This window comes from Mustela nivalis (assembly GCF_964662115.1).
Source record: "Mustela nivalis genome assembly, chromosome: 9".
In the NCBI taxonomy this organism is placed as follows: domain Eukaryota; kingdom Metazoa; phylum Chordata; class Mammalia; order Carnivora; family Mustelidae; genus Mustela; species Mustela nivalis.
Genome location: NC_139028.1, coordinates 11,177,497 through 11,202,906, shown reverse-complemented (window position 1 = coordinate 11,202,906; position 25,410 = coordinate 11,177,497). Strand labels below are relative to the sequence as shown.

Sequence of the window (25,410 nt, the reverse complement as noted above, 5' to 3'; positions counted from 1 at the left end):
GCATCCAGTGACATTACTTGGTCTCTTTCTTAACTGAATGGAGGCTCTCCTATTTAAGCCATTTACTTGTTTCGCATCTTAGAATAACGAATATTTTTCTTCTTTTAAAAAAGCTAAAGATTTCGAGAATCCTCAACTAGGGCTTTTGGGCACTGGTTACAGTCTGTTATTTTGCTCAGGTAACTGGATTCACTGATACACTGGAATGGCAACGTAATTGCACCACCGTTAACTCATACTCAGTGAATCAGGTCTCTAGATCTCCGCGTTGACTAACAAGGTTACACGAAGCAGAGATCTGACCTTGAGGATATCATTTGCAAACGCTGATCTAGTAAGAGCATCTCTGTTGAGCCCCACCGGAAGGTCCACTGCACATCGGTCAGCGCAAAGCTGTAAGGGGGCCTCTTCAACTAAAGAGGAACGCTCGGCCACACAGTGCCGGCAGACAACCTCCCAGTGCCATAGGGTGAACGTTAACCTCCGTCTCTGGACGGCTACCGGACAGTCCCCCACTTCCTGTCTGGAGACCCCACCGGGTCCTCAAACAACAGGTTTCGTGGCTCTCGCCTCCGAAACACACGAAACCCAGAAGCGCTACTCGCATGGAAGGTGAGCCCGAGGATCCTAGAAGGACTTTGGTCCCTGTAGGTGCTCCTGCGGTTAATCTGGGCTTGCACCCAGGCCTGAGCAGGGGGGAGCGGGCTGCAGTCTTCCGAGACAGCATGGGCCACGCGGGGCGGGTGAGTGGGTCGTGCCCTGTGACAAGCGCTCGCGGCTACGGCTCTGTGAACACAAGGGGGCGCCCCGGAGGGCGACGACTGACCTTGCTTCCAGAGTCCTTGGGTCCACATTCACCTTTATCGTACCACCACTTGTTTTTCAGCTTGTCTAAGACGCCTGCCTCACTGAGTTTCAAAACGGCAAGGTTTACAGGAGTTCTTCACGTGGAAAATAACATAAATAACATTATATATGTTATTTTATGTTATTCAAGTCAAACTACATTAGAATCGCATGGCAAAGTGACGGAGCAGAGGCCACAGGAGGCGCTGTGTCTCGTGCGGAGGCCCAGGTGGAGAACCAGGCCGGTGGCTGGGGCCTGCTCCATCACTTTAGGTAACAGGTGCATACTGCTAGGGAGGAGGGGTAAATAAAACGTATGCAATTACTGTGAACCCAAAACTATTGGCTTGGAGAGTGCTGCTGGAGCGTTTACAAGGTTCCCAGCAAGACGGTGGGAGTCATGCAAGATTTGCAAGCTCAGTGTGCCCCCACCCCTTTCGAAATGAATGGCAGTGGCTGCAGATGGACAGGTGTGCAGAGAACCTGGCTCACACTGGTTTGGGCTCTCCCCTACACTGTGACTCAGCTGGCAGCATTTTACTGTATGCCGCAAAAGCAGGTCTACACGGGTTGGAAGAGAAGGAGGGTGCATGTGGTACTGACAAAGGTCCAGGAAGGTCCTCAGAAGACAGAGACGGGAATCGTGAAAGTAGCAGCCCATGCGGACACTCTAGTTCTGGACTGTGGTATTTCACCTAAACAATATCACTATCTTGAGTCCATCACATTAACATGCCGTGCGTACAAAGGGGAGGGACTAGAATGTACTCCACGGATGCTTCCCACCAGATCCATGACAGGCTCAGGGGAACCGAGGTTTTTATGAACAAACTCGTCCTACAAAACCTCACTTTTCAACCATATTTGAGTCTTTTGGTACTCGATGTTATATAGGGAGTCTCAAGGAGGAAAAGGCCAGTCATCACCGTCTCAGTGTCCCAAGGAATCTACGAACTCCCTCAGTTTTCATTCCCATGTGAACACCTCTGTTGCATAAAGTAAAAGTCCAAGAGGATGGATGGGGAGCGGTAACCCCTGACATCCCCGTTCTGTTTCCATGGTTGGCTGGTTTCGGCTTCTCTTCGCTTTTACAAACATTCGGAGAGAGATTCGTTGAATTTCTCTTGACATTTCTAAGGCTGCCCCAATCATTTTGTCTGGCTCTGTCTCCCAACACCTCATTTTTCTAGGAAATACAGTGCACTTGGAGAGACACGACGTGCATTGATTTGCTAGGGGATTAATTCCATAAATCTAACTTAACTGCACAAGTAGGCAATAGAGTAATGATGACGGTGATGGTGCCCGCTGACACTGATGGAGCCCTTACTAGGTTCCAGCACGTGTTGGAAGCATTTTATATGTTTGGATACTATGATAACCTGCATTTTACAAATGAGCAAACAAAGGCATGGAGAGATTAAATCATCTAGCCACACAGCAAGGAAGTAGCTGCTGAATCAGGGTTTGTAATAGTCTGACTTGATAGCTTGTGCAATTAAAAACATTCACAATGGAAGAGTCAAGAAATGGGAGTTTCTGGTTAACTGCCAAAACTTTTTCTGTTGTTATGTTGTTGTTGAACTGTTCATTCTGGAAAAAAGTTTCTAAGGTGTTAAGTTTGTCTTTTTAACTCTTTTCTCATTATGATTTAATTTTTATATCTATTTTATAACATCTTAATAAGACTCGTTCCATTTAAGAAGTAAGCGTTGGTGGTATAGTGGTGAGCATAGCTGCCTTCCATTTAAGAAGTAATATGCATTTGCCGCATTGCTAGAAAATGGCATCGTGTTTTGGAACAAAATCTAGTATGAGCACTATTTAACACTTTCTATTAAATGCCGAGTTTGGGGCTGAGTAGGATGAAGATTTTGGTAAACTGGGGAGTTTGGTGAGTCTGGTCCCAATGTGGGCTTTACTATCTATACACCATGACCGCCATTCGTGAAGTGATTACAAAAGCCCACCCCGGGTCGCTTGATGAGTTGTGAACTACTTCCTTGTGGGACAGCAGTTACCAAGTATTTGACTCAGAGTAGGTGCTCTGCAGGGCTGCTGTATTTAAATTATTTTGAACCCAGAGCAAGTTTTTCCTTTAACTGATACTCTTAAGAGTGTTGAGGTCCCCACCAAAAGCCTTTCTAATACGTGCACAGGTGTATTCTATGAGGCTACACTGCACTTCTCGACTAGGGTGCTCCAGGAGGAGGACTTCATGCTGAATGCTGCAAAGGGAAGGGAAAGAAAGCAGAGTTTCTTTCCATTTCTTCTGCAAGGGGAAGGGACGTCCTCAAAAGCCTACCTTCCCCTTCTCCTTCACTTCTCCCCTTGCCTCTTTGTTCCTTCTGCTCTCCACCACGAGAGCTGGTTTTAGGGGCTGTGAGTAGATTAGAATTTTGAGTTTAAGATATTCATCGGGAACCAAACTCAAGGGTCAACTGGCGGAGTATTGGGCACTGAGCAAGGAATGTGTTCCTGAGAGATCACTGGCTTTTGTTTGCCACATTTTTTCCCTGCGTATGAACTCATACTTTTGGTAATAATCCCTTCATTCTTGCCTTGGTGTCTATAGCTGTGGTAAAGGGGAGAAGGCCACTTAGGACATACTTTAAAGTCAGGAATGGGCTACAGTCTTCCAAGTGCTAAACTGGAAACGGGTATCATGTGATCTAATACAATTCCTAAAGAAGACATGATTCGATAATCACATTTACGAAGTAATTTTTATACGAATGTCCACATTCCTGAGTGTGCCTGTTTTTATATGCATAAAGGAAAATAAGGTATAAAACAAAAAAAATCAGTAATTTTATAGATCATTAATGATTACAGGCCTTGCCAAAATTTCCAGCTAGAACCAGGAGTAAGTAACTCACATCAAAAACTGACATAAAATTCTGTGTACAGTCTATGCTCTGACTAAACCGTATCAGATTCATCAGAGAGGAAAATGAGTTTTAGATATTGCAATGATATTTTTAAACTGGTTTACTTCCAATGGTAAACTTCTATTACTTTATTCACAAGAGTAAGTATAAATTTCTTCTGATCATAGAAAAGACCACATTGCACTAATATTATTAAGTAAATTAAAAAAAATTGATTTGGATACCCCAAATCCTGCCTTTCGACTTTATTATTTTTTAAGATGCAGGACCCTTTTTCTTACTTCTTTCCTTAACTGTTTACATTTCAGCATGAAGCCTTGGCTGCGGGCAGCTGGGTCAGAACTTCGCGCTCAGGGAAAAACTCTCGGTGAGAGGGATACGAATTATTCTGTAGCTACAGGTTGTGACTAGACGCTCCCACAGTGACTCTAGTTCAGTTTTCAGATCTACTAAATCATGAGCTCCTTGAGAGAAAGAGAATTCTCTTTTCCCCACAAATATGGTGCATGGCCTACTGAAAGCAGAAACTTAATAATTTGCTGCTGAACGGAAGGCTGGACAACGGCAGGCAGGTCCTTTCCTCCTCAAAGGAACCCATTCATGGCGGGGTGGGGGGGGGGTCGGGCTTTCCATGATTTTCCCCCTCTGTGAGATGCATCACTACTAGAAAGCTGAGTTTTCTCCCAACAAGAGTCTGTATTTGAACGTCAGACGACGCCAGATTTCCGCATGCTTGGGCCGGGGCCTCGGAGTGAGCTTATTCTCCCTACACGGAATTGGTGTCATTTAATATTTCTCCTGCCTTGGCTTCATACTCAGCAAAAGCTCAAAAACGATCTTTGTTCTCCAACTGAGCCCTTCTCCTCCTGGTCTCACCTCCTCTGAGGAAGATCAAGCCCCACGGGAGGGGTGGGAGAACTTGAAAAAAGAAAACTAGTCACCTGTAGAAGGTACAAAACAAAAATGAAACAGCAAGTGCCTCCTAAGTTAGGTGAGGGCATTTAAAATACTGCCTTTTATCACAAATTCAGAGTCGGGCATTATGAACACTTAGATGTGATCACCTATTCGTTTGGTGATAGTACATCAGTCAACAACCTACAAGGAATGGTTTTTAGTATGAAAACAGAACTTCTGAGGGGACACAGGACATATTATGATATCATCTGGGGGGACTATTTTATTTCGATTCTTATAACATTTAAGATCTGAAGTAACGTTTTAGAATGTATCATTTTGTAGCTCATATTTGGTGAAGTAAGTTACTGCATACCTATGGGGACAATAGGTCGACTTTTGAGCGCTACAAAGTTAGATTTACATACATTTTTTGACAACAAATATTTAGTGTCTGTTTGGTACCAAACAATCGATGGGATACAAACTGATTAAAAGCCGACTGAGCTGTCCAGCCCCTGAGTTAAATAAATGGAAGTGACTTTTCTTACACAGACTTTTCCATTATGTGTACGTTTCTGCTCTGCTTATTTTTATCTGAAAAGACGTTTTAATGGACACTAAAATAGGACTTTGTTAATCATTTTTGTGGAATAGTAAGCACTGTTGTACTTCTCTTACACTGGTGATAAAAGTAAATATTTGTGAGCAAAATTTTTCTAATGGACTAGAAAATTTTTGCTTTTCTTTGGTGCTATCAGAGCATGTTTTCTTCTATTTTTAACTTGCATGGGAAATAGTAGATTATGAGTGTAAATTTATATAATTTTCTCTGCATATAAATATGTATTTACTTATGTTTTTATGGAAACTGTCAGAACACTGTAGGCAAGTTAAGGCGCCAAAATATAAAAAGAGTTAATATTCCTTAAGTGAATATGTGGCCGGTGTTTTTGATTGGAGACGGGCTTGAAAGGGTCTTGTTTTTGGAGTTGATCATTTTGTGATTTGATCCAGTTACGAAGGCAAAAAATTCTAGTTCACATGACCATCTCTGATTTAACTTGCTACCTAAGGAAGTGTGAGCGTTCTGGGTGGAGACATGGCTTTCTGGAAGGTATTCTTGGCAGGTGTCAAGTCACTGCTGTTACTCACAAACACTGTGTAGGGGTCTCAGCACACACAAGCCAAAGGAGACAGACTTCCCCTCGGTGTCTGCCCGTTTCCCGTCACTGAATCGCCCTTTCGAAGGCTGGGATCGCTTCCTGCTTTCTACAAGGGGGTTTGCAGGACTAGAGGGTCTGACCCACGAGCTCTGTGAAGCCAGAGAGGTGCAGGCACTTTTGTAATGAGGTCTGTTCGTGTGTCCCCCAAATGGGTAACGGCTGCGAATATTTTTGCTTTGACAGTAATTGCATACTTGGGTTTCGAAGGGACTGGGCTGGTAATTCTAGGGGTGGGGGTGGGGGGGTGTCCAAGCTGCGTCTCCCAGCAGATGCACCTATTACTATACATACTGTTTACCCGCTTTTGGTGACATTGAGGCTGACCTTGGAGTCACCTCCCCCGCTGCCACATTCTCCTTTGTCGTACCACCATTTGTTTTTCAATTTGTCCAAGAGGCCTTGTTCATTCAGTTTTAAAACTGCGAGGTTAACAGCATTTCTTGAAACGATAAAACATATTTTGTAAGAAACTGCACAGCTGTTAAGATGTTAGAAGGAATGAGGACTTAAGCTCTTTTAGAAGCTTCTCCCAGGCGCTAAATAAACCTCTCATTTTGCGGTCCTGCAGCCCCGTCTGTCCAAGCCGAAGGCAATGGGGACTAATTTCAAAGCGTGTGAAACCCGGGTTACTTGGTGCTGCTCAATCTCAGAGCTCATTTATTCCAATAAATGACGCTGTAATCAACCAATGACATGGATTTTTCTTTCTTTTGCAAAAGAGCAGTAAACAGGAAGAACTGTGCCTTGAGCTCCTCTGCCTCTAAGAATGTCAACAACTGAAGAACCGAGATGAAAATGCATTCCCAGAAGGAAACATGGAACAGCATTCCGAACCAAAAAAGCAGCCATTCATTCATTTTTGTGAACGGACTTCTGACCACAAAGAGTCCAGCTGAATTTTGGTTCCCTTTATTGTTTGGGAGTTTAGTTTCATTCGTTTGATTTCACTGGTCTCAGAATCTAGGATTGGCGTGCTGGGTTCGGTTTCCTGCGCTAGAAGTCACAGGATGGTCAAGAGAAAGGGAGTAGCAGCTCTCAGGGAAAAGGTCTTATATTTGAGTTTGGTGTTGATTCTTGAAGGGTTTGGATGCTATTTAGAAACTGGGCCGGCATGGCCATTCCACTGCTGAAATTAAGGAACTGAACCCCAGGAAGCTGGGCTGCATGGGATCGGAACTTTGCAGACTCAAGATTTGGTCGCCTCCTTGGCTATCTCTACCAAGGAATAAGGGAGCAGATTCTAATGAATGTCTGAAAGGGTTAAAAATGTGTCACGGGCTTCTGCCTGCCAGGTATGTGGCTTCTTACTTGCCTTCAGGTTACAGTTTTTAAATGAGCCATTCTGCCCTTCAAGAGGACTTCCCATTTCATGAAATTTCTGTTAAAGTGAGGGAGTGGCTTCTATATGGAGAGTTAGGGCTATGCTAGCTGATAAAAACTGAGTCTGCTGATGCCTTAATGCTGTATGAGTTAGAAATAAAACATGACAGCCCCGTATTAACGAATAGCACTTGAAAACTGATTTGCAAGTGAAATGGCTGTCGACTAGTAAAAAGGGTGACATATTTCACCAGCCATCAGCCTGTGGAAGTGTTTCTTTTCTTAAAATGTGTTTATCAAATTTTATGTAAACAATGTTCATTCTCCAGTGTTGTGACAGTCTGATCCACTTGGAGAATAAACACTTCCCGCAAGTAAACCATGCACTTTGAGAGTACTAACTGTTCCGCCACTTATGAAATGCTAATTAAATAATCAGCCGTTCCCACCTTCCTAAGTGCCACACTGGTGGCCTAAAATAATGCATATACTTGCCAAAGTGAGCAGTATCAGGTAGTTGGTTTAATCACCAAAAGGACCAGACCAAAATGCAAGAATGAATGAATATTCACTGAAGAGAAACCTATTTAAAAAAAATGTCGTTGGGAGAAAGTTGTTTTAATTTATTTTGCATCTACAACAAACTAAATTTGTCTTCTAGTGATTTAAGCTGGATGACTCAAATTTTGTATTTTGGAGAAAATTATTTTTATATTCCACTTTATTTTAGCCTGAAACATTCATCTGAGATGTTTTAATGAACTGGCATCCCAATAATTTTATCAGTTGGTTTAGACCATTCCTTGGATAAAACCGAAGTCATTTCATGAGAGGGTTATTTAACAGGGTTTTTAGCCATATCCAAAGACAGTTCCACAGCACAGGAGAAAACAAAAAGCAAAATAAAGGAATGGATAAGGAAAAAAAGCTTCATGTTGAGAAAACCATTTGGAATAAAGTTTTCTACAAAATTATTCTAAGACATTGTCTTTCTAAGACCATCTAATAGGCCATGTAAAAACAGTTTAGTTTCACACCGCTATCCGTGTGTGTGTGTAAGCAGCAACATTTGGTTTATATGATACACCTGACCAATAGGTAGGTCACTGCCCAGTTCACAATTCACATTTTTCTTTCCAGAAACATGCAGCCCCTTGATAAAGTCTGCCTAATATTATTAAATGTACATTTACTTTTCTCTTAGGATGCATGGGAGGCCCCTGGTAATTAATATTCAGAAAGAGTCTTCAGGTACTCAAGATTTTTCTGCACGTGAAAACTGCCTGTTTTCTACAACTGACTACAGACGTCATTTCTGTATATAATCAGGTCGACCGAGCTCTGGAGATTGCCATCTCAACTAGCATAAACCACATTAGAACATCTGCCCTATTTTATGAAACACATTGCCTTTACCTGTTATTAATTCTAAGAATCATCAAGTGACTTAGAAAAACACATAAAGTTAGTTCTTCGCTCATTTTGCTGGAATAGATTTAAAAGTTGTGTTTTTTTCCTTTTTTTACTTAGGCAAGAGAAAAAGAAACCCTGAAGGAGGCAGTAGAGGCATGCTTAGGGAAGTCACAAGTACTGGGGGGTGAATGAGGGACATAGGAAGTGCACTCTCACTACAGCACGATTTACTATTGCTTTGCAATCCCCTTTCTACACTTCAAACAGAGGTATCAGAGTCAAGGTCAGAAATGCAGATCAGGGATATTCTGGTCCTGAGGAAGCCTCAGAGAAGCCAAACTAGTGGTCGGCCAGGAAGATGAGTGTTAGAAGAGAAATGTCCTAAAGATCAGTCCTTACACTGATTATTCTTCTTGTCCTATAAAAGGCAGGTTTACAGATCAACTCAACCTAGTAGACTGCTGTCATTTAAAAATGAAAGGAGAAGAAGAAAGAGTCAAGGACCACATTCTTGCTGCAGGGGCGGAAACCACAACTGAGAGCCCTGGTGTGTTGAAAAGGACCTTCCACAGAGTGAAGCAGGCTTCAGGCAACTTACTTCTAGCTTTTTGTACCTTTGGGGAATTCTAGGTAAGAAAAACCCTTCTCCAAGTTGGCTTTTTAATAGAGGTGAGATGGTGGGGTACTTGATGTAGGTTGGAAGGAGAATGATCTTTGAGTCAAACTCCAGAAGCTCAAGAAAACTGCCCAAGGATTTTAATCCTGAAATTTCCTTCCACTGAGCTTGAGATAATGAAAAGCCATATGGCATTGTGCTAACTTCCAGGACCCGTTCTTGTTAATGAGACTCTTGTTAAGACCACATACAACAGAAGCTCTAGAATGGGAACTAAGACCTGAACTTCTACTTATTGATATTGGGTAAAGTCATCTAGTGCGGAGATTTTGTTAAAAGCATCTTAATTTGAGCGAAGATATCCATCTCTTCCACCCTTTCATAAATAATTTATCATTCATTTCTATATGTTTACATATGCTTTTCTTCTTTACTCATTATATTTACTCCTGGACCGTATCACTTGTAATTTTTCTGATGGTGAGGTTTTAAAATGTACATCTGGGAACCCCCGGGTGGGTCAGTTGGTTGGGCGCCTGCCTTCGCTGCTCAGGTTGTGATTCTGGAGTCCCAGAATTGACTTCTGCATTGGGCTCCCTGCTCAGCAGGGAATCTGTTTCTCCCTCTGATCCTCCCCCCCTCTCACGCTCTCTCAAATAAATAAAAATCTTTAAAAAAATTAAATGTACATCTGACAAAATATTTGTCATTTTTGAAGTTTATAATAGGAACATTTTTAAAGTTTAAGTTTAATCAATGTTTTTTTTTTTTTTTTTTATGATTCCCTGGATTTAAAAATATTACTGGAAAGGACTGATACACCAGCCCTAGTCTTAGTTAACATCTGCACGTGGGGTATTTAGGGCATATGTAGTTTGCATACCAAATAACTTGCAATATCGTATTTAGTCTGATTAAAAAAAACTCAATTCCGTTTTACTTAATAGGATCAGTATTTCATTGCTGGCAGTGATGGTGCAGTATATTTGAACCTACAGTGTGATTTTGCTACTGCTTTATTATCGTTATGGGAAAGGATCTATTAGTTATATGCACATGAGAAAGTCTCATCACTTTTAGGCCTGTGCTCTCTTAACGGGAGTGCTCTCTCCATTCTAAACTAACTCTCTCTCTCTCTACATATACATGTAGGTATAGATATTGGTATATGAAGATTTTATTTCTAAGTAATCGAACTTATAACCCTGAGATCAAGAGTCGAATTCTATTGACTGAGACAGCCAGGTGCCCCTAAACTCTGTAAAATTTAAATATGATGGGGTCCAATGTCCAGAATATTTACCTGAATGATGTCAGCAAATTTTTTTCATAGTCTCCAATTAATCTTAGTCTGTTTTTTAAAAACTTAAAAACTGTGAATCCACAAGACATTGTGTCAACACTTAAGAAAATCCCTTTAAAATCCACAAAGGATGTTAGTAGATGATTTATGCAGAAGATCATGCAAATCATATAAAAAGCATTAGTCCTGGCTTGCAATTAAATTACTGTGAATTAAAATGATGCCAGTTCAATTCTCTGCCACTCGTGTTAGGAAAGACAAAAGTAAAGATAATGTGCGAAACAGTCAAGGACTATATAAGATGGGCGTCCTCCTCCACTGGTGACGGAATTAAGAACTAAAAAATGAAGTTAGATGACTGCACAACAAAACTTAAACACAGTTCTTGTCCTTGGAAATTACTGATAATGTTGATAACTACGCTAATTGGCTAAATATTACTGGTTAATAATAATTCTCTTTTGAGGAACCCAGTCTAATAAAGTTAATCAATGATGTTGACGGGAGTAACTGAATGAACCTCACAGTATGTTTCTGTAGCAAACATGGCAGGCAATTTGTGTGCCCACCAGAAGAGGAGAAGGAAGTAGATGTGGGGAGACCCAGCAGTGGTTCTCAAGCGTGACCTAAGCAGAGAGTTACCATCACAAATACAGATGCCCAGGCCTAACACTGCTGGGTCAGGTCTCTCTGAATCATGGGCACTGTGTCTCCATTTTTACAAAGCTCCCCGGGTTGATGGTACTGATAAGTACCCCTAATTCATATGGCTGAAGGTTTCACGACCATTCTAAGTTTTTAATGACCAGTAAAAATGATTACAATGTAATGCTAAGTGAAAAAAAGAAATAATTTGTATATTCACTTAATTTTAATTTAAGAATAAAAATATATATTTAGAGACAGAGACATTAATGGAAAAATATTGAGGAAAAAAATCCAACAAAGAGCTGTCTCTGGACGTACGGATTTGGATTAGTTTGGATTGCATTTTCCTTTCTATGCTTCCCCACCCATCCAAAATTTTCTACAATAAGTGATACTTTAATAATAAGTAAATAAAAAAGCCTTCTCAATTATTTTCCAATTTTATATTATTTTTCCTAATTTTATATTAGTTTATAATATTATGCCTAAAATATCTGTTTTATGCAAATCAACATTTTATTTTGGATCCAAAAAAAAAAAAAGAGGTAGAATTTAGGAATTGCTCTTAAGGATGTCAGTAAAGCACTTATTGCTCCTGATAATGTGGCTGGCTTTGGTCCACCTGGTTTTGTGTCTCTAGTCACAGGCTGGAGGACACGGAATGATGTACTGGGCTTCTGCAAAGGTTCTGCCTTATTTGAAGGGAACAGGTCAGGCAGAGAAGTATGAGTAATGCATCAATTAGTAGGCCTCCCCCATCAGACAGGATCTGCAGGAGGCTAATAGAACTCTCAGAGGCCTGGAGAGAAGACTCGCTGTTTCACACATATTTACATAGACAAGGTGAGTTTTTCCCCTTAGGCTGAATTAAATGAATGTGATGGTGGGTAGACTTCAGTTCTGCTAAGTAGGCCACTAAAAAAAAAAAAAAAAAAAAAAAGAATGTGTGTGTGTGTATACCCCTGTTTTTAGGAAAAGAATTTTCAGGGCTGTCAACTACGTTTTTCCCAGATCAAGTAGTACAGACCCTAAGAAAAAAGTCCTTTTCATTTCTGAAGGAATTAGGAAAACAATGCAATTTAAAAAGTCTTTCATCACACCACATCTTTACTGAATTCCTTTTTTGCATTTAAACTAAAATTCCAGGGGTGCCTGGGTGGCTCACCTGGTTAATCCACTCAGGTCATGATCCCAGGGGCTTGGGATGGAGCCCAGCCTGCTTCTCCCTCTCCCACTCCCCCAGCTAGTGGTCCCTCTCTTGCTGTGTCTCTCTCTGTCAAATAAGTAAAATCTCAAAAAGAAAACAAACAAACAAAAAACCCGTAGAATTCCAGATTGGAAAACTCATTTGATTTAGACTTTGTGATGCAGGAGATAAGATAAGTGCATGCAGAAGAATTTCTAGGAACACTGTAGTAAGGAAATCGTAATTTCATGAGAAATGAATAATTTTTCAGAGACTATTGCACAGACTGCTGGTTCTCTTATTAAATAATGGTGGCAACTGTCACTACTGTCATGAGGGTTGCATACAGGAAAGTTTACCCCAGTAGAGTAAGAGGAGACGGGAAGGGAGGAGCACAGGACACATGGGACTTTACTTTCGCAGTTTAATGATATTCCCCCCAAGTAAAGGTGTTTGGAGGAAATCAGCCACGAAACTGAGAAATGACAAGAAGCCCAGAATTTTGTATGAAGTCTATGAATAACTCACTGAGAAAGAACTAGTTTATCAGGCAAGAAAATATAATAAGCAAATACAAATCAGCAGGCTGTCTACTGATAAGCAGGTGAGGATCTGATCTTAAGGAAAGGCGTCCGTGTCCACTGTTCTACCCTTGCTCGGCTGTGTGCGGCCTGAAGAGTAACTGGTTGTCAGCATTATAAATGCTCCACTAAGTTTTCCATTTAACTTGCAGCTGTGCTGTTAGTTTTCTTCCCAAATTATCCCTTCCAGTAAACAAGCACACGGCTCTTTTTTGCTTCATTGGATTTGTGCACTTCTTTCCAAAGACAGGATTTGGGCTAAATTGCTCTGCATATATATGCAAATGTTTTTTAAAAAGGTACTAAGTTTTAATTCCAGTTGGTTTACACAATGACAGGTAAGATTTGCATGAAAATGGCACTATCAACCAATAACTTGATGTCAAAATTAGGAGAGAAAATCTTTTTCAGTGGACACACCATTCAGACCCAACATGATGTATAATGAGCCTCAGAAAACCACTTTGATAAGGAAGGATCCATTGTCTTTGTTTTAGATTTTGGATGGCATATATGCAGTTAATTTAGTGCACAGAGTCCTCTGCGTTTCATACTCCAAGTGAGTCAAAGACAACTAAATAAATTGCGTAGATACTGGGTTAGATTCCAGAAATGGCTTCTAAAGTGTGTGTTTTCCGCAGATTGTATTTACTTATTTGAGAGAGAAAGAGAGAGAGAGCATGCGCATGAGCAGGGGAGCAGCAGAGGGAGAGGGAGAAGCAGACTCCCCGAGGAGCAGGGAGCCCGATGCGGGGCTCCAGCTCAGGGTCCTGGGATCAAGACCTGAGCCAAAGCAGATGCTTAGCTGACTGAGCCCCCCAAGTGCTGCCCCTAAAGTCTGTATTCCTTGGAATTTGCATGACTAATTGCTATTTGAGGCCTAGGTCTGGGGAATGTGATTCTTTGAAGAAACTGTGATTTTTGTGAGGATGCCTGCTGGTAATTTAGAGCACTAGCTAAAGATTGTGATGAATGAAAAAATTTCATTTTTAGTGTTAAACTTTAAAAAAAAATATAATCCTTACGAACATTTTATGCAGTTTAGTTTCATGATTTTGTCAATTTTAGGTCACAGAGTAGAATCTTCTATCCCCCTTTGGGTCAGGGACCTCTTTTAGAAGCTCTTGAAGGCTATGGAGAGACTGGCGTAATGATTTTTGGGGATTTGCAAAACCTGGAAAGGGAATCGTGAAGCAGATAAAAAAAAAATCTCTCTTCCAGATTGTAGGAACACTTGTTTTAAAATTAATTAATGACCACTTCCAAGTATGTCTATTAAGGGAAGGGACATAAAATATATCTCTGTGACCCATGGTTGCTCCAGAATTTTAACAGAGAGGAGGTTTTAAGACTAAGGAACTTGCAAGCTACGAGCCTCAATTCATGATCATTCTGCAAACACATCATGGGCAGAGCTTCTTGATTTTTAAAAAATTTTTTTAAGTCGGTTCCGCACCCAGCATGCAGCCCAGTGCAGGGATTGAACTCAGAATCCTGAGATCAAGAGCTGAACTGAGATCAAGAGTCAGACACTTAACCTAATGAGCCACCCGGGTGCCCCCAAGTACAGGGCTTCTTAAAGGACTGTATGTAACACTGATCACAGTTAAAAATAAAAACTGCCCAAAGATACTTTTGGTAACCCTTACATAATATTGGGAAACTATCAATTATTCATATTAAATCGTATCAATCTTATTTGACTTGTGCTGGCCTTGGGGTGCTGTTCGAGATACCAGCTCCAGTCCCCACCCAAGCCACCCTGGTTTTATGATCAGTTTCTGTTCTGGAATCATACAACAGGGAGCATGTTTCAAGATGGGACTGTCACTACCTCTCAACTGTGAAGTGCTAACAGTTCTCTGTGAATCTCCCGTTAAGTGATTGTTACTGAAGTACAGTTTCAGAAACAGAGGTGGTGGCAGTCACCACTCACTGCATGTGGGCTGTTGAGCAGCACAGGGTTTTCAGATTTGTTAGATGCCCTCTGCTCTGTCCCTGACTTGGGATTCCTTCTTCTCTTAGACCCGTTCCTTATTCTCTTTATAGGATTTCCAGAATGCTCAACAACCAAGTTCCCTGTTTCCTTCCTTGGCTCACTGTTAAAAACTTCCATCAGCTGCCTTAAAGACCTAGAATCCTAGCATTTGTGAGTCAGGATGGGGGTTGGAGGGGAGTCTCAAACCTTCTCATTGGTCACTGGGGTCTACAGCAAGTCAGATGCCTAGCTCACCAAGACCCAGTCGGGATGGTGGTCCTCAGCCTCCTGGTCCAGTGCTCTCTCTCACAGTCAAACTTTGCTTTCTGTGGGTCCCCTCGCCTGTGTAGCTAAACTCCGCATTCCTCCCTACTCTGGCTCTCCAAGGAGGATTTTCTCTCCCTCACCCCATTCATCAGGCTTGCTGGGGGTGCTCTCTCATTAAGCTTAGACTGATACATTCCCAGCAAGTTCTGTACCCTCTGGCTAAATACTTCTTGAGCTGAGATAAGACTTCCAAGGCCTACAGTCTTATCAGCTGAAACTGACACTTCCTAAATATCCAAGAAGAACAGTAATGTTCCTTAAAAAGCCGTACCAATAAACTTTATATTGACTTGATTTAATTAGATCGTGATCCTTGTTCCTTCTTAAGGTTGGAATAAGATGGGTCTATTTTGATACATACTAGGTTCCTAATGACTTAAGATCTGACCTTTTAGGACAGGTAATGAGAGATCCTACACACGTCATCATAAAGAAGCTTCAGTATAATGGATCGGAAAACGTTCACAGAAGTAGAAAAGTAAACACAACAACAAAGCCCAATCACAGAAACTCAATCTCATCTTCAAATCTTCATTCCCACTCCTTTCCTACAGCTAAGTAGCCATTAAGAACTCTTTTTTCTGAAAAGATGTCTCTCAAATTTATATGTTCATTTCTATTATACAGGTGACACCTGTACCTCCCGAGACAGAATCGCAGACTCTCTGCATCTGTTCTCAGCTACCCAGAGTCAGAAGACTCCCGACTGTCTGCGTGTTTACACCGCTTTATTGAAAATCTTCGGGGCCTCGTGGCTGTTTCCAAGATACGACTTTGTTCTAATTTTCCTGACATTCAAAGCTTCCTAACAATTCAGTTTATAGGTATACCTTTAAAGTATGACTCCATTATATTTGACTGAGCCAGGCTCTGTCCCAAGTTCTCACATTCCCACCAATTCCTCACTGAATCCACATGGCTGGCAAATGCCAAAGGCGGGACTGGAACCCGAGTCCTTCTACCATAGAAGCCCAGCCTCTTAACCACCCTAATTCCCCAAACAGATCTTCTCTGCCTTCTCCAGGCTAGATTCCTTAGAGCCCCAAACACATTTTATTCACAATCCATGCCAATCTCATTAACAGAACCTTCACCAGAAATTTCTCCCCCTCGCACCCCCTGCCCTTAGCTTTTCTAAAGTTCTTACCATTTTCCAATAATCACTCATGGACTTATTCATTCAACTAATATTTATCAACTACTACATCTGAACCTTTTTTAGGAGATCTCTTCCAGATACTCTACACGCAACTGATCTCCTTCTTTCAATATCTACCGTCTGGAGCGCTCCATTTACTTGGAGTCCTACATGGCGTCACAGTATTGCATCTCCAAACGTCTTTCCCGGTGGGGCACAGCGACTATGTTTCATGGTATTTTACACCCTGCTTGGTCCCAAGGCAGGGCGAGAACTACAGGAGCCACGCAGTGACTACAGGGAGGGCTGGTATCTCCATGATTAACTTAAGGTGCTACTTTTTAAGCAGCCTATTAAAATGAAAGAATCCAGAGCTGAATCCTTAGAGGGGGTCCTTTGACCATGCCACCTAAGGGATTCTGGGAACACCCGGTATGGAGAGGGTTTTAAAACAGAACACAATAAAACGAAATGCTCCCAAACCATCTATTAAATGACGGTAAGAGGGACAGGACGAGCCACTGACACTGGCTGTTTTTATGAATAATGGCCAACAATTTTGTCTGCTGTATAAACAAAATACCTAAGATGGTATTTCAGTGAGATTATAGATGGTTAAAATAAAGGGATTACCAGCTCACTTTGTGTATCCAGGCAAGGAAAAAGTACTAATTGGTCAAATCAGATACAAGCTTGTAAGTATCAGGTGAAATCAGATACTTACAACTAAATCCCAGATAATGGTATTCTTATCGTTTTGTTCTAACCTATTTATGAGTAGCAAATAAAACATGTCACTTTTATTGAATTCTCCTATTACTAAATTTACTACTGAGAACAGTATAACTCAGTACGTCAGAGAAATTAACAATTGCATTCGTCATAAGATTTATTTTGTGTATTTAAATATGCAGTTAGCTGACTATGTCTAATATATATCTACAAATATTTTAAATTTCCCTACAAATTCTTTTTCTAAATTTATTTTTTCAATGTTCCGAGATCCACCATGCCCTCCTTAATACCCACCACCAGACTCCCTACAAACTCTTAAAAAATTAAAGTTTCAATTTCTCTTTCATTCGGGGTGCCTGAATCCTTTGCGGCAGCCTAGGATTTGGACAGAACGTAAAATGTCTTTGAACGCTCTCGTTTCATCTACCCTAACTTTTGGCTTGGATTTTGGTGAGGCGGGAGAAGAGCATAAACAAAGGGATAAAAACGGTCGTCTAGAAGAAGGGATGCGAAGCTCCGGGAACCTGAAGAAGCTGTGTGAACCACCCTACCAGGAGGGCAGTTGGCTCTTGCTGTTCTTCAAAAATAACCAAACCCTAAGAATTCTAAGTCTGTGTGTCTTTACAGCTTTTCAGTTTATGCCCTTCAGAGGGAAACACAAAGCTGCTTATCTCTGAGGGCAGCAGGGCTCTGTATTTCAAAACAGAAGTATAGTCCCTCACTTATTTTTATTAAAAAACAAAACCCAGAACTGTGAATTCTGAAAACGGTTTCCCCGGCATTTGCTTCAAATGGTATTAACGCGAGAACACAGCACACAGCCCTTCAGTCACTTGCTCCTGGCCCGGAGTACCTGAGTATTTCTTAAGCTACCAGCCTGGGCACTTGCATTCATCGGTTTTCACAGACATAATAAACCAAATGCAACCAATATGGGATCAGTATTTTTCACTTTATAGAGCAACGGCACAAAGCAAAAAGCTGAAAATGGTGTTTCACCTCAATCTCAGGTTATCTAACAGAACCAAGTCACTGCAGAACGACCCCCTAGTTCTTTCCCTGCACAAGACCACCAGGAACTGTTTCCTGAAATTCAGATTGCACAAGAGATCTGCCTGACAGACTGACGTCGGTGTGGACACAGTTCACGAAACACCACCAAATGCCTTCCCTTCTCTGTGTGACTGCTCAGGCGATCCATACATCCGGCATCTTCAAATTCAGGAGTGAATTATGTGTCTCCAACATATCCCGTGTGTTTCACTAAGGGAGTCAGGGAGTGAGAACACAAAAATTAGGTTCTGGCTTCTGACAACAAAACGCGTGACCTGCTAAAAGGCCGGGACCTGGTGACCACTGGCAATAGCATTAGCTACAAAGTAGGGTATGCCGGCCTTGAAATCAAGTTCCCATCTCATGCGCGTCCTCTCACAGCTGTTCCTAATCAGATGGCTACTGTGGCTCCCGCTCCTAGGACAACAGTCTCCAAGAAAAACAGATCTGTTTGAAGAGTTTTTCTTTCCTTAAAAAACCTTGAACATCCAACCTGAAGATGATTCTAAGCAGGCTTGTAACAGAACACCCAGAACGGTCTCTGAAAGACGGTGAAGATTTATTGGCAACAAATCACCTGAATTCTCCTTCTTTCTGAACATTTCCCCTGCTTCCTAGGATCCCCTTTTTCTTGAGCCTCAAGTAGCTCAATTGTCTGAGCCGCAAGCTTCCCTAAAATCTACTTGAGTCACAAAACTTGGCCTCCTTGGAGGGCTAGGGTGACAGAAGGATTGCTGCAGACAGTCTGGACGCTGTCCCTTCGTGCCCTCCGGCCCCTGCCGGTTTCCACCTTTCTTCCAACAGCTCAAATTCTGGATGCTTTTTGATTTGCTCACTTGTTTTTTGCCTGGAAGGACCAATGCGACACAGAGTACCGAAAGGATGGAAAACCCACGACTTCCAGGGACAATGACACAGAAGGTGAGCAGTAACACTGGAAACCACTTGGGAGGGATGCCCGGGAAGGCGCTCTCAACCGGAGAAACACTGCTCAGCACAGCGTCCACTCCCCTTCCGCGTTTTCCTCCCCAGGTTTCATACGGCACCTTAAACATCTCATCACGTCTATACTGCTACCCACCCAGAGTCTGGCCTGTGCATATTCCAAATTCCGTATCCTTTACATTAGATCAGCTGCTTCTATTAATATAAAATTTTAAAATAAAAAAAATTCTTAAGAATAATAAATTTCCTATAGAAACACTTTGGATTTTTAATTTTAATATTTTTGTAACCCCATCACCCATTATGGTTTGGTTATCAGTTACCATCCATATTCTACAGAAAGAAATAAACGGCAGATGGCAATTTCTTCAGGCCTGTGCAAGAGACTGATCCGTAATGGGAGATTGGCACTGATAGTTAATGATGATGGAGAACTTTACACGCATTAGCATGTAACTGATAGGACTTGTGTGAGGGTGTTTACTACTTCCTGCTAAAACATTTGTAAGAGGATGTTCAAGTAACTATTACACACAGGTGGCAAGCTTGCTTCCTAAGGCGTGAGTTAAAAAATAAAATTTATAAAGAAAAAGGGATTGAAAAATAGGTGGGGGAGGGGTTTCCTTCAAATGGATGGAACCCATTCTTTTGAAAGAAAACTCCCCTCTTACCTTGGTCCTGGAGCTCGTTAGTTCTCCTCTGTCCTCCTCCTAGGGGAGAAATACCCAAAGTTAAACAATAATAGAACATGGTCTTGTATTAAAGTCAAGTTCAGTTCTGGCCAACCCTTTCCTCAGGTCTCACAAGACACTACCAACTGTCTGATATCCTGGGGTGTTCATTGAAATGAGCTTCAAATTCATATTGAGGATTAAGCCAAAGGGGAATGAACATACGCTGTGTAAGAGGGACAAAAGTCTGCTCTTCTCAGTGTGTTGTGTCAGGGCTTGGATGAACTGAAGGCTGGCATAGAGCAGAGCACATTGGGTGGGTGAATCAGGGAGAGTGTGGGGTGAGGCGGACCTGAGCTCCTTAAAGAGACAGAGGCATGCTGTGTGCCCTCAACCCATTTCCCTGAGGTTCCTGGTGTTTTTGAGGGTAAATGGATGGTGCTACAAGCCGACATCGTGTGGAGGGCAGTAGCGAATTTGGTATTAACAAGAATTATTGCAAACATGCAAAAAAAAAAAAAAAAAAAGACCCAACCAAACCCTAAGGGGTCATAAAAGGGGAGGGTTAGGAAAGTTGGGGAGAGGGGATAGTATCCAAAACTAGGTACTTGCTTTATTTGATCAAAACAGGGAATCACAGGTAGGACAGAGAGGTTTTCTTCCGTAATGTGCCTCTAGCTAAGAAGGGCTTCTGGAACCTCCGGAGAGAAAGAAGGCAGCACATGAAAGGGGCGTGGATTTGGGGCCGGGGAATGATGGGCTCCGTCTCCTCCTGAGCTTCAGGGGCCACATCTGTCTAGTGAAGACAGGAGCACCAGCACCAAGGATTTGTGGGGCAAATACACTCATATACATGCACTTGGTAGGTAGGAGTTGTTGAATTTGTTTGGTTTTTCATTTACATGGCATCTGATCCAATCTTTTCTTGTTTGAACAACGTCTTTTTTGAGACTCCCGTCTAGTTAACCGAGCTTAGAGTCCATTCCTAGTCACCCTTTGGCATAATTTCAGTGACTGGCTCCCAAAAAGAAAGATCAAATACCAGACAATTGATTGAGTTCCATGAGACATGAAGGGAAGTGGAGACCGAGAATGAGCCTGAACCCATACAAGATCATGTGCTATTGTTATTTAACTTTGGGTAATTTATTAAAATTCTTGATCAAGTAAAATGACATCAGGTGAGAAAATGGATGTACTTTGGAACCTTGGGTTGTCACCATATATTCCAGAGGCGTCGAAATGAAGGATGGGGTAATCGTTACTCTAATGGCCGTTATGAAAATGTGCAGAGAAAAACCACTGTATGGAAGGTTCTACACTATCCGTCTGTCACCATCACCCTCTGGGCTTTGATCCCCTTGAAGCTACATGATGCAGACACAACAGAGTAAAGCTTCCCAAATGACAAATACACGTGCTTGTCCTCTTGTTCTTACTTGGGAACCTTAACTTCGTTCATTATCTTGAAGGAGTATTTAAAAAATGTCCATTTTGACAAACCAGCCTTTTATCCGCTGAACTCCATAAATTCCGCATATATATACATATTTTTTTTCCACAGAAATAGGGAGTTTCCTTTTTTCCTATAATAATACACTTGTAAATTGTGAAGCTGTGTGGATGAAATTCCAGTGGCGTGCAGTCTACATGCTTCAGAGCATAAATGGGCTGCTATCTGTGATAAGGGCAAAAATGAAAAATAAATGAAGTAGCAACCAATGTTGCTGATGTTATCAGGGGCCCTTAAAAATTACTCTCTCAAGTATTTTAATTGAAACGCCATGGGGTACCATATTACATGGATCAGTTTTTATCATTATCTAGATAGGGAAGCATACATGCTGTTCTAAAAAAAATAAACAAAAGCAAGTCCTTCCATAGGCACATGCCTCACTTTTGCTGCTTTACTCCCCCTTTTACAACTCAGCGAACTTTGTCAGATTTGTACCTTGCCCAAAGTTTGACGTCAGTATATAATTTTAAATGTCTGTACAGGGAGGAAAACAAGACCTGCGTCTGTCTCTAGCTCTGTGGTTCTTAAAGAGAAGTGCTTTCCTTAAATATCTATTTCACAGTGTAGACAGAATGTGATAAAAATTAGCTATTTACTGAAGATGTGACTTATTTATTTATTTATTTAAAGATTTTATTTATTTGACAGACAGAGATCACAAGTAGATGGAGAGGCAGGCAGAGAGAGAGAGAGAAGCAGGCTCCCTGCTGAGCAGGGAGGCCGATGCGGGACTCGATCCCAGGACCCTGAGATCATGACCTGAGCCGAAGGCAGCAGCTTAACCCACTGAGCCACCCAGGCGCCCCGAAGATGTGACTTATTAAATTCCAAAAGCAGATGAGCTTGTATTGAGGTTCTGGGGATGAATTTCTCCTCAGTCTTATTGTCAGCAACTTCAAAGAGGTGTAAAGGAATTCTTTGGTTGCTTTGCTAAAGATAATGCAGGATGTGACACAGATTCTTAGACTCTGAAAGTGGGAAACTCTTCTGTTTCCACTCAAGCAATTCTGACGTTGGGGATCTTGGCCAATTTCCTCCCACTTTTGGACCAGTTTTAATTGTTGTAAAATTTTTATGCTGACCTGAAATCTATTCCTGTGTTATTTCTTCAACTTAGCCAGAATTATTTAGTAGTTTTTTTCCCCCTAATATAAACAGTTCCTTGAGCTCTATGGGGTACTCGCAATACACTTTGAAATTATGGATATTGTTGAAATACAACACGGGAGAATCACAGAAACTGTTGAGTAAGTTTTGAAATCAAATTGTATCTATGTTAAAAAGTTCTCTTTTGTTCTTTCCCCATAAGAGCACTGGAGAGAGCCAGAAGATTTCTGTTCCAGTCTCAGCTGTGGCACTGTGGGCAAGTCACTTAATGTCACCGACTGACAGACTCTTCCTCTTTTTTTTTTTTTTTTAAATTTTTATAAACATATATTTTTATCCCCAGGGGTACAGGTCTGTGAATCACCAGGTTTACACACTAGACTCTTCCTCTTAACAGAATGACATCATAAGAGGGTGAAAAGGAGAAAGTAAAAAGAACGATGTGGGGGTGGTTAAAAAACGCTCAGGCCTCACGGTCACTATTATTGTCTCACTTAAGAAATATACTGCTCAGTAATTTTTAGAGTTCTATCATCAAGCCAAACTTAAACATCACCTCTTAAAAGTGAACAGATTAGAAAGAACATCAATTAGATAATATATGAACTGATTCTTTGCCTTCTACGATGTTAACATTGCTGTATCATTTAAAAGAAAGTAACTTCTTTTTCTGTTAGCCTTTGCTCTTTGCTTTTTACTCTGGGAGACCATCTGAGGTGAGCTCTTCTTGGACCCTGTTGACTTTTTCCCTCCACCTGGCCTTGAGTAGAAGCCAAAGGTTATGGTACCCACTTAGGGGTCTGGATCCTTGGTTTCATCCTAACTTTTCTATTTCTCCAGCCTATTTTTAAAAATTTCCTTTCCATACAAAAGGCACTAACAACTTAGAGCAGCTATATTCACTGATAAATGCTTTTATGATTTTTTTTTTCTTTTAGTTGCAAATACCTGAAAAGACAGAAGAATAGGGGGCTGGGTATCTGAGAAGAGCTTCTCTCAGTTACTAATGGGATTCTGGCCTGTTACCATTTTGAAAAAGGATGTTCAGAAGGTGCGTATCTGTCAGCCCCAACGAGGAAGCAAACATTCTCTGTAAGAGCAGAGGTCTTGTGTGCAGGTCTCCACAGAGTTCACGCCATCTTTTCTCTGTGGTGAGAGGTCCCACACACTCCTCTTCTCTTTCAAAGTAGAGAGCTGTTTATGTCACATTTGGTTAACTGACTCCACTTTAATTCTTATTTTGCCTAACTTGCAAAGATTGAATGCTTAGAGAATAAAGACTGAATAATAATGCTGTAAAAAATTATCTGTGTGTCAGTTTCTTTCCTGAGTACCTTGGGGGGGGGGGAGGTAAGCTAAATAAAGACTACTTTATTTCAACATGACGAGACAGGACCTTGCATGGTCAGTGGTATTAAAAATGACAGACTTCTTCCCCATCTGGGAATTATAAACTTGGAAAGGCAGAACTGATGCTAGAATTATTTTTCTGCCTTTAATTTGTCTACGCTGTTGAGTCATGTGATACTAAGGGAGCATAAGGAAATGGTCTCATAAAGTTTGTATGAAGTGTATTGGTGAGCCCTAACAATGGCTTTTCAGGTTTCCAGAGAGTATGGAATCTGTCCATTTAAAATAAACTCCTTTCAATCATAAAATAGACTTTTCTGTTATCAAGGAGGATAAACAAAGTATTTCTAACTTCTGTTAGTATGATTATCAGTCACAAGATATTCTTAGAATTAATACAAGGCTGTTTCTGAGAGGGCCTGGGGCTGAGGCTGGTGATTGTGTTTCGGTGCTGCAAGGATGTAAGGGATATGGTATTTGTGGCAAAGTTATCTCAAATTCTGTTATTTCATTCTGAAAACAAGTGTTATTGGACTGAATTGGGGGTAGGGGACCAAACATTAAAATAAATGAACTGCTGTTTCTCATTCTTAGCTAAATTAAAACAACAGAATCCTAAACCAGAGTCTGCACTATTTTCCAGTTCATTCCAAATATCTACCAAGCTATTTTATCTTCCCTTCCTTAAGTATGAATCATAAACTCAGCCCAATCATGGCTGATATTATCTTTAGAGACAAAAGGAAGATAATAATGTCTCAAGTTGTGGTTGGCTGGTTTCCCATATCTCTGCTAAAACAGTTTCATTTTTATGGAAAACCATTATTTACTTATGATGCACTAAGTAGAAGTTTATCATTAGGATAAAACTGCATTAAAACAGTATTGCATAGAATTCTACATTTAGGAGAATATGACATGTCCACAGTAAAGTGAGCAACACACTTAGTTTATTACAGGTATTTTGGAGTTTCGTGGTAAATCTGATTACCATGCTCCCTCCAAAGTCCTATGCGCATATGCAAGTCTGAAATACTCTTTACCTGTCTGATTATTCCAAGTATGGAAAAATTCCCTCTCTCGTGCACTCCCTCTCCGCCCTACCTCCATGATCTCAGGTAAGACGGACTCCGGACAGTCAGGGGTAGGAATCTGGTAGAGTGGGATAATGCTTCTCGTCTTGTTCCTACCGAACTGCGGAGAGGAGTAGGAGCTGGGATCTCTCTGACAACTTGACTGACCCCTTCTTCTGCAGCAGCCTGGGCTGATTGTCTTTGCAGCCTTCCCTTTAGGAAGAGAAGTCTGGAGAACAGAATCCTATACAAGCAATGCACGAAAAAGCAAAAAAACAAGAAACCCCCCTATCACTTGACCTTGCTGGTCTTCCGAGGATAAATCAGCAGCTCCTGGTTTGTGAATGACAAGGGCATTTACTCTCTATAAAATTCATGGTTCTACAGCCCGAGGTCTTCTAGGGAGGTACACTATCGGACAGTTTCTCTTATAACTGGGCACAGACAGGCCCAGAGAGGAGCTTTGTAGCCATGGGCAGAAGCTGCTCACACCCAGCAGAGAGACGTTTCACACCAGCAATTTCTCTGGTGGGGGGTGCTTGGCCTAAGGCTGAGACTTTAACTGGCGGCAGCAAACCCAGCATGGGCCA

The 25,410-nt window shown here is 41.4% G+C and overlaps 1 protein-coding gene across 8 annotated transcripts in view; it reads right to left on the bottom strand.

Annotated features, from left to right (window-relative positions):
- The window catches only part of GRIA4 (glutamate ionotropic receptor AMPA type subunit 4), a 379,592-nt gene that overhangs the window by 8,499 nt on the left and 345,683 nt on the right, over positions 1-25,410 (bottom strand). For 3 of the 8 annotated variants that reach the window (XM_082682480.1, XM_082682479.1, XM_082682478.1), the window contains exon 15: positions 827-941. In XM_082682480.1, the coding sequence (XP_082538606.1) occupies positions 827-941 (115 nt within the window). Of the gene's footprint in view, positions 1-822; positions 942-6,184; positions 6,300-18,036; positions 18,369-19,774; positions 19,814-25,410 lie in introns of those variants that run through there. The other 5 variants (XM_082682482.1, XM_082682481.1, XM_082682483.1 and 2 more) reach the window with 4 other exon arrangements.